The sequence below is a fragment of the Oryzias latipes genome, chromosome 5, assembly GCF_053564925.1.
Source record: "Oryzias latipes strain Hd-rR chromosome 5, Olatipes_Hd-rR_3.1".
NCBI lineage: Eukaryota > Metazoa > Chordata > Actinopteri > Beloniformes > Adrianichthyidae > Oryzias > Oryzias latipes.
Genome location: NC_136241.1, coordinates 28,998,638 through 29,008,557, shown reverse-complemented (window position 1 = coordinate 29,008,557; position 9,920 = coordinate 28,998,638). Strand labels below are relative to the sequence as shown.

The 9,920-nt window shown below is 38.1% G+C and overlaps 1 protein-coding gene across 1 annotated transcript; it reads right to left on the bottom strand.

Moving 5' to 3' along the window:
• Positions 1 to 185: 185 nt before the first annotated feature.
• top1a (DNA topoisomerase Ia) lies at positions 186 to 9,184 on the bottom strand. The gene is made up of 21 exons (XM_023955155.2): positions 9,021 to 9,184; positions 8,512 to 8,536; positions 6,331 to 6,415; positions 6,147 to 6,261; positions 5,717 to 5,769; positions 5,541 to 5,633; positions 5,353 to 5,428; positions 5,184 to 5,272; positions 4,971 to 5,086; positions 4,762 to 4,883; positions 4,544 to 4,666; positions 3,780 to 3,967; positions 3,550 to 3,694; positions 3,168 to 3,311; positions 2,820 to 3,005; positions 2,660 to 2,728; positions 2,457 to 2,571; positions 2,200 to 2,327; positions 1,822 to 1,916; positions 1,592 to 1,741; positions 186 to 1,510 (listed from the first exon to the last, which is right to left on the bottom strand). Exons 1-21 carry the CDS (start codon positions 9,051 to 9,053, stop codon positions 1,408 to 1,410), a joined length of 2,253 nt encoding a protein of 750 aa, XP_023810923.1. The 5' UTR covers positions 9,054 to 9,184; the 3' UTR covers positions 186 to 1,407.
• Positions 9,185 to 9,920: the final 736 nt, after the last annotated feature.

Sequence of the window (9,920 nt, the reverse complement as noted above, 5' to 3'; positions counted from 1 at the left end):
ATGGTGTGTAGCCCCATCTGCTGGTGAAAATGTGTCATTACATTCGCTCTTGTTTCCATGGGAGACAAAATTTTAAGGTTTTACACCTCAGTGTTAATTATGCAGTCAGCAAAAACCCAGCTTTAGACTAATGAAGCTCAAAATTCTCAGGCAGGAATTTTTCTGAGGAAGAAGAACACACAACATTTACCTCTAAGAATTTATTCATTGTTTTCAACCGACCGCAGAAACTCAAAAACATAATCAAAGGCTATGACAAAAAAGATAAAACAGGAGTAGGATGTTGACTTTACAGCTACTTACATCAACTTTCCTATAAGAAGTGGAACAGAGTGGAATAAAATGAACCTGTAATTCACATTAAATGTTAAATTATTCAATCATAACACAATTAAAACCTGCCAGCTCTGTAACAGTTTGGTGAACTTTTTTTTTTTTTGGCAAAGTTAATATCCCTCACACCCTCCCACCAGGAGGCAAAACACTTCCCATTTACTCACCTTAAATACATTTTGACAACATGACTTTCAAGTAACCTACGGGAGTCGTATTGTTCTCTGATCATTAAATTACCTTAAAAAACCCGATGATGGGAGATTCAAAGAGTGTTTGCAACTCAAGGGATGAACATGATTGGTTCACATTTTCCGTGAATGAAGTCCCTGATAATAAAAAGCGGTAAAATGAAATATTCACATTCTGCTTGCTTAAGAAAAAAAAAAAAGAAATCTTGAAATGGTTGCATTAATTTCCCCTTTGCCTGCCCAGACATCCTCTTTCATGCCCAACAATTTCAACAATGTCCAGTTTAAAGTATTGACCCAGACAGAAAGCGTTTATGGCAGAGCGTCTGATACACACATACACATACTCATGCATACACAAACGCACAAAAAAAGCTCACATTTACATTTCCTTGAAAGGCGTGTGGGTGAAGTTAAAGAAGTTTTTTTGATTTTCACTTCATCTATCAAAATATAGAATTCATTAATAATACATGGGAGGGCTAAAATACAGAGCAAGTGATTGAAGGAAAAATAAAAAGGTTAAAAAGCATTTTATTTTTGCTTGATAAAGCAGTTATAGGACCACAGAGTTCAAATCTCAGGCTTTGTCCCTGAGAAGGGACAGAGACTAATGTCAAGGAGTCTTAGAATTATACCGATTCGCAGCGGCAGACATAGCTTAGCCTTGTTACCCGAGCTCCAACCAGATATTTAGACTATCCACCAAACCACTCTCATGTTATAATGACCAGATCCTGCTCGTCGTGTCACTTCAGGTCTTTTTTTTTTCTTGAACAAACTTCAAAATGTTTTCTGGGATTTGGCTATCAAGTAAATCCATCCATGTAAGCTAAAAACATGTATTCAATAATAAAAAAAAAATCATCAGTTAAACTGGGGTTTAAAACTCATAGTCTTCATCTGCCATGTCAATGGCCCAGGCAAACTTCTCACGCTGGGTTTTGTTGTAAATCTTCTCAACGGGTATACCCCACTTCTTGCACCTACAAGACCCAATGACATTCATATTAAAAAGGCAAAGTGTCCCACTGTGGTTCACAAAAGTCAATTGTAGCAGATCTTACCATGCCACAGATATGCGTGGATCCAAATAATTGAGTTTGGACGTTCCCAGGGCAATCTGCTTGTTCTCTTCGCGATCGGTCGCCTGCACTTCCAGCTTCATGAGCTGCTCCTCTATCCTCTGAACTGCCTTCCTCTTGCTCTCTACCGCTCTGCAACAGAATACAACTCAGCAACCATCCAAGTATAATGCAAGAATAAATTTTAAAAAAAAGAGGTACAGATGACTCACTTTTTTGTTTTTTCATCTTTTCGTACTTTAGCATCAGCCTTGGCGCTCTTCAGTTCTCTCTTGGCATCAGAGAGCTGGTCCTTTTTAGCATCAATCTAACAGTCAAAACAGTTTAGTCTTAGAGACGTTTCTGAATGTAAAAAATCAGCTGTGTTCCAATTCAACACATGTTCTTTAGGAGAAGTTCAGCTTTCTAGCTAGACAATTAGCAAACGCACGCCAACCCGTTGTTAAATTAGACAAAACAAAGACAGAATTTTTTTTAACCAACAAACAAATCCTCCTTTCACTACTTACAATTTACAAATAAGTTATATGTTTTGGTATGCATCCCAACCTTTTCCAGACTAAAAAAAAAAAAGACGGCTAGCTCTTCACCTTTGCTTGCAGATTCTGCATGGATTTCTCAAACGTCTTGGGTGGAGCCCTCTGATGGTTACACAGGATGGCCACGGCTCTGTTGGCCCTGTTGTAGGACAAGATCTTGGCTGGAATGTTTTCATCCGCTGCATCAAACAGGATCAGGTTTCAGGTTTAGAGAATTGTTGAAAAGGGGGTGAAATTAAGTTGAAAAAAACAATTAGTGTTGCACAGCCATTGTTAGAGAAAAAAAAACAACTCTGGTGAGAACATACCAGTTGTGAGCTCCTTCAGCTGTTGCTGCAGGGTGATGGATGCGTTGTATGTACGGAAGACTTTAGCGGTCAAACCGTCCATCAGCTCCTGAAGATGCTTGTTCAGAATAGAAGTCTGCAGGAAAACATGCGTGTTATTACCTGTAATCTTTCTAAAAGAAAACAGGAGCATAAAAAAGAGTTGTTTTTGTGTTGGGACGTACGTTCAGCCGATCGAACAGGTCGTCATCCGGTTCTTTGTTTTCCATGAACAACTGCAGATTCTTAAACACCTAGGGAAAAAACAAAACAAAAAAGCAAATGATGCATAAATGTAAAGTAGTGACAGTGATGATGTTCCAAAAAAGAAAATTAAATTCTCACCCTTTTCTCTACTGGAACTTTGTTGTAGTAACGGATGGAGTCTTTACCCAGGAAGTCGAACTCCACGACGTACTCTTGACCTTCATTTTCTGGATAAAGGTTGATGTGTTCAACTCTCAGCGAGCAGCAGCCGACTGTGTCTGCAGTCTCCCCCTCCTCCTTCTCATTACCCGCTCTCAGAGCCAGCTAGTAAACAGAAGAACAGAAGGCGTTAACTTTCACTGAGCCCAGTGATGAGGCCCCTACTAAAGTCAAAAGAAAGGAATCAGTCTGACATTTTTTGTGTGGATTTAAAGCTTCATACACACATTTGATGGAAACTTTCAAATCAGAAACTCGTGTCTTCACCTTGTCAATGAAGTAGAGTGCCACAGCCCGCTGTCGGACCCTCATCTCCTTGGACTTCCAGTCTTCTCGGTATTGAGCTCTGATGCGGTCCACACATTTCTTCAGCCTGCGAGCCGTTTCATACTTCTGCCAGTCCTTCTCTCCCTGCACACAGAACAAGCATGAGGGAACACGATGAGAACAGAGCTTTTGTTTTTAAACTCTGTAAAAACAAGTTACACAAATCTAAACAATAAAAAGTAGCATTTTAAATTACAGTAGAGCACATAGTTTAGAAATTAAATACACGAATGTGACACCAGATAAGAAAATTACACCAAATGGTACAAACATAGAGCCTAACAGCATTCTAAAAATCAGACGAGAACATTGATTTTCCTACCTTTATTCTAGAGCTGGGGTTCAGCATAATGTATTTGATAGAACCTTGAATGTTTTCTGTCCAGGAGACCAGCCAAGTCACTTTGTTGTCATGGCGAACTTCTTTCCATTTAGTACCAGGGGGTGGTTCGGGGCACTTTGAGTCCCTTTTTTGAACAAAAATGATAAACATGCAAACGTTATTGTTGCGGAGAGCTTGACAGTTTATCTGTACTTGCTCTTAATGCTCACTTGCTGCAGTTGATTATGATGTCTTCGGGCCTAATACGACGTTTCAGCATTCCCATTTTCGGATGGTCTCCCCGACCACGAAACAATCCAGGGGGCTCAATACGGAAGTTAGCGATGCGTTCTTTGTGATTGTCCATAATACAATAACCATACTTTTGCAAGAGGCGCTCATTTTCTTCTTTTATTTTCTATGGGGGAAAGAAAGCACTTTAAACATTACCTGAATAAATTAACAGGACACTTTTTTTTTTTAACCAAAATGAATAAAAAAAACATTTATAAGAACCAAAAATGCCAGAGATTTTGTTTTTATGGTTTAAAATACGGGCAAATAAGAAAAAAAGGATTTCTTTTTCTCTGCTAAAGACATTTTCATTTCTAGTTTTCAAATAAATAAAATATCTAGATTGTGGTTACTTAAGTAGCAGGACTATCCTGTTTCGTATCACCAAAAAGTTGGTATAGCCTTCCATTTTTTGATTTGTGAACCGTGTATTGAGATCATGTATGAATCATGTAAGAGGCAAAGATACAAAACCCTAATGGACACAAATACAGGAACCAGCAGTTTGAAAGGCATAGCTGTCTTTGTCAACTGTGTAAACATACTACTACTAGAGAGTCGGAGTCCCTTCTTGTTTTTAAACTATCCCAATTCTTGATTACACCTGGTCCAGGTAATCAGCAGTACGTGGAGCAAAAACAGGCCTGCAGTTTGACACTCCTGCCGTAGAGCACGGCGTCCTTACACAGATTTTACTGACCTGTTTCTCTTCTTTTGACATTGCTTTTCTGGCTTCAGACTGTGCTTTGAAATACTCGCTCATCTCCGTGAAGTTGCACTTCTTTAAATCTGTGATTGTGGCTTTTTCCTCTGCTGTCATTTCCTGTGAGGCAAAAAGAAAAACAAAGAAAAAGGTATTAGGACATCTTTATAGCATCAACTGCACCAGTATTCACACAGACGCAGGATTTTCCCTACCTTTCGCCAATCTTTGAAGAAATTTTTGCGAAAAATATCTTTTGTTGTGTACTCATGATCTAGCATTTTGGCAAAAAAGGTAGCCACTTCTTCAGCTTCTGGACTGAGCCTCATGGGTTTACCTAAGAGCAAAACAAATAAACCGAAGCAAACAACATCAGATGTTGTAGGGCAGTTGGATATTTAATACTTTACACAAAACTAGTTACCATCATAATAAAATTTAACACGACTAGGAAGGGGCTCGTAGGGGGGAGCAAACACTGGGCCTTTGTGTTCGAGAAACTTCCACTTGACACCGTCTGTGTATCTCTCCTCCTCCCACCTGTAATAAAACAACAATCAATTTGAACACAATAACGACACAATTTTCTCTCTAAAATGTGAAAAACAAACCAACAAAATGGGGAATTTAAACTCACCATTTCCACTTCTCCTCTGGTTCTTTCTTTGCTTTCTTTTTCCCATCTGTTACTTCTTTCTGAGTTTTTGTTTTTTTAGGCTTGATGTCCTAAAACAAGAAGGACAAAGTAATCAGGTTGTTTACTCCAAAAGTGTAAATATGAATAATAAACTGAAGCATTCGCTTACCCCCTCATCTCCTGGTTTTCTTTTCTTGACCTTTTTGTCGTTTTCAGTCTTTATTTTCTTGGGTTTGAATTCAGAGCTGAAAATGTAAGATTGTGTTACAGCTCTAAGAAACAAAGTTGTTGGCTTGGGTGATTAAACAGATGTTAGTTTATAAAACCAACAAGAATCAGACAGTCTGGGTAACTTACTCGTAATCCTCATCTCGCTCTCTCTTTAGGGACTTTTCGTGTTTGGGAGAGTGGTAGAAATCCTCCTCCGGCTCAGACTTCACATGCAAAGGGCTGAAAATCATTCAAAAAGTTCAAATGTGGTACAGTCACGTGATCCGCCATAATTACAAAAAACAAAACAAATAAATACCAACCTGACAAATCCATTTTCTTTTTCTTTTTTGACTTTATCATTCAGCAATTTGATCTGAAATCAAAAGAATACGACAAGAAACTCTCAAGAGTCGTAGTCACTACAAAGCCAAATACTGACGTTAGTTTCCTATCTTCAACTTTTATGACCCAACGTTGCTGTTGGTACATGATAAAATACAGCTGCAATGAATTACTGACAAAAGACCAGAGCCGTTCAGATAACATTCCACACAGTCATTACCGTGTGTTGCGCAATGACTTCTGTCCGCTGGGTAGAAATCACTTCAAACACGTGCTGCATTTTAAAAAATCACTTGACAACCCCTCAAGTTATGAAATTCTGTTTTTACTGTTATTACAATACAACCAAATGTCTAGCTGCATTTTCCCTAGAATACGGAAGTGTCTGATCGCTCCAGCTTGACTTACCTTGTCTTCTTTCCTCTTCTCCTTGTGCTTGTCTTTGTTTTTCTCTGTACTCCCATCTTTGTGCTTCATTTTCTCCTTGTCTTTGTATTTTTTGTCTGATGGGTCTTTGTAATCGCTGCAGAGATGCACAGTGTTATTCTTCAGACACACACCCACACCCACACCTATGAGGTGGACATCCTACCTGTTGCCATGCTTGGATTTTTCTTTATCCCTCTTGTAGTCCTTGTGTTTATGTTCTTTGTACTTGTCTTTATGCTTGTGAGAGTCTGAAAGAAGGAAACAAGATAAAAACATTTGTACTGGCCCGATCAAACAATATGGTTTCCAACTTATTCATATTAAAGGAGGAACCACTGATATCACTCTTAATCAAGTCTGTGTACAGAAGCTACTCTGACTCATAGCACAGAGGGATGTTTCACTTCTGATTGCACTTTAAGTTGCAAAACTATGCTAATGTCATAAAACTATTAATATCTAATCATGATCCTAACTCAGCCAATGCAAACCTTAAAAGGTGTTTCTGTCTTATTTATGTCAGTTAATTTAATTAGTATCACTGTTCTCGACCATAAAACACCATTTATGTGGTATGAAGTGTGTGGCGACCGCTAACAGATGTTTGGAGCTACGAATACCTCATTAATTATTAGTAAAACAAATTTATTTGGGTTTTTTTTAATAAAAGGGACCTTAATGTTCTCTAAATTTTAGAAACAAAGAGGTTTTATTGGATAATGTAGGATCTTTTAGTTATTTTGATCATAAAGACTTTAAAATAGCTTCTAAATCATCAGTTGAAATATATTTTTTAAAGGTTATACCTATCCATGACAGCTTTACAAAAAAAAAAAACAAGGTTGGCTTATGATTTAGAATAAGGAATTCATTTTTAAACAAAAGATTCAATGCAAAAGCCACAATGTGTCACGCTAGCATCACGCTAGCAGCGCTTTTATAAAGTTGTACTAAAGCATGTCCTCCTGCCTTCCTTTGAGTCTTTACAAAATTTTGAGCCACAAGGCAAGTTCAAACATGCGAGCGAACAATATATGCATCAACTTAAAGACTGAGCAGAAGAATACATGGATCTCCTCAAGAACAAGCAATTCCTCTCAGTAAATAAAGAGCAGAATCTACCCAAATTAAAAGCTTGAGATCAGCACACCATCCTAAAACGTTAAGGGGGTCAAAGCTTCATTTTGTGGTACAAGCAGTTATCACTAATACCAACCTTAAGCCTTAACAACAGGGTTTAAGTAGTAATAACCCATATTTTACCACAACATGCTGCAGTACAAAGTCAAAATATTTAAATGAATGCAAGTCATTCAGTCTCAGAATGAATGAAGCCAAAAACTTAAAATCTTGGAAGTGGACTGCGTTGGTTAAGTTTTTTATTGTTGTTTATTCCTCAAAACTGTAAAAAAAAATTGAGTGAGGTACTCATGTCAGAATAAATTTAAATGTCTTCTATTAAAAAAAATGTATTTGCATTTTGTTTACAATATGGCCAGTAACTGATTTGTTCCAGTGTTGGCCAACCTTCAAACATTTAAAGCAGTTTTTTATGTAAAAAAGAAAGAAAAAAATAAATTAAAAATTAAAAAAGAAAGAAAATATGTTAGAATATTTAAAGCCACAAGTTTTCTCACATCTGCTCATATTGCCAGTTTTTATTCAATGCTCCTGATCTTTCCTGCGAGCAAGAGCGAATATAATGCAGTTTCTATATTAAAACTGTGCATTTCTAACATTGATAAAGGTTTTTGGCTGCACTAGTAAGGGTTTGTTTTGAATTCATGGGCATGGATCTTAAAACTATCAACTTTCTTCAAGGATGGGGGCTGTTAACTTTGTAGTTAATAAAAGAGTGGACTAATCATTGAATTAACCTTATGGATCAAATGCACGGAGAGCTCATGCTATCGCCACACCGCACCGAGCCTTTGCACTCATTCCCACAGCTGTCTCCGGCTCACAGACTCGGTTTAGGTTGAAGAAGAGTCGGGCCGCTACACCGAAAAAGAAAATGGCGCAGAGACTAAGTCCTCAACCCCCAAACCCTCACTTTCAGCTGGAAAATGAGCCGCTTCAAACGCATCAACAACAACTTCCGTTGGGGCGAACTAATAAAACACGTCGAGTTGTGCGGCATTGTTGATTAAAAGAGAAAAATTAAGATAAGGAAATGATTTTACAGGGCCTCGCTTTTGAACAATAGGCGCTTGTGAGTGAGACACAGGACTTAGTCTCTGGACGCCATTTCGCTCTACTACGGAGAACTGACATGATGTTCCGTTAAGTCCGTTTAAACGTCAACATTTTTCGTGTTTATACGTCGGCAGAATGTCAAACTTACCATTGATCCGGGAGCCACCCATAATCTGGAAATCAAAAACAGACGAATGTTACATTTAGTAGTGTGTTAGCTTACTAGCCGGCTACCTAACTTTGAACTTGCTGAATGGCAAAGCGACAGTTTGCTAGCTTCCCTGCTAGCAAAGCTACATCGCTACGCCGCTTGATAACATGGCTTAAAGGCTAATTTGGAAGCCGCTAAGGCTAACATTGCTTTGAGCTAAAGCCTCAAGAGTACGTTGCGTTATCTCAACATCTCTGTATAACAAGACTCAGCAAAACGTTCAGTGGTAGTACTTTTGTCTTCTCATTCCCCCCAACAAGGGACACAACTTTTCAAGACGTTCTAAACGCTGAAATAGGCAGATTTCCCATGACAGCCGGCTACCGTGCTAGCTGCTATATGCCGTTAGCCGAGGTACCTCTCTCTGTCAAACCTGATCAAATACATGGTGAAAAGCCTGGTGGTACACTACCAGATTTGACACAATGAGATACACCACAAATTACCTGGTCTTCGTTGTGGGAATGGTCCCCACTCATTTTCTGAACCTTGTTTGGATAAAAACAAAAAACTAAATAAAAACCACGTATGTTCTCACACACCGGTGAGTAGATGAAGGCAGAATGAAGAAAAGATGGGGTTGTGCAATCGGCTAAGTTCTCATTGTATACCAGTGCGCATGCGTGGTAATTTAAATGGTGTGGAAAGGTGTAGCTCCTCCTCTTTTTTAAAACACATTGCTCTAAACAGCATCTGGCCGACAAGTCGGTACATCAGCGTGGTCCACGTCAGGCTATCCACCGTCCCACGAGGGATAATAAGGAGCACGGATGGAAAAAAAACTAAAAACAAATAAGGAGCACGGAAATAGGACAACTACAAACTTCTAGCAATGGTCTTGACTGGTAAATTTGATTTATTTACATTTAAGATGCTCACTAAAAACCAGTTTGTCCCTTATAATCCTTCTTGTTTAAAATATTTACAGTTGAGTTTCGTACGATTTATAGTTTATAGTCACATTTAGATAAATACAGGCCTATATGCTTTAATTAAATATAAATACATCAAAGTATGTGCACTCAAAAACATAGAGTACAATCCAAAACAGCCACCAACATGAAAGTATCTGTCAATTTCAATTTATTTCTTTTCCTTTTACAAAAACAAAAGATTTTGTACAAATTATTTTGCAAAGGAAATGAAAGGGAACAAAATGGTCAGTTTTTTTTCTGTCCCAATGACATTATTAAGAGAAGTAAATTTAAAGTAAAAAGAAAATATTGTACATGTCTGCAAACATACAAAAAGAAGATAATGGTAAAAGGTACTGTACCTAAAAACACATTTCTCCTTTAGGATTGTTTATCGTTTACATCACGGTATTCTGTACGGAATGACCCTTA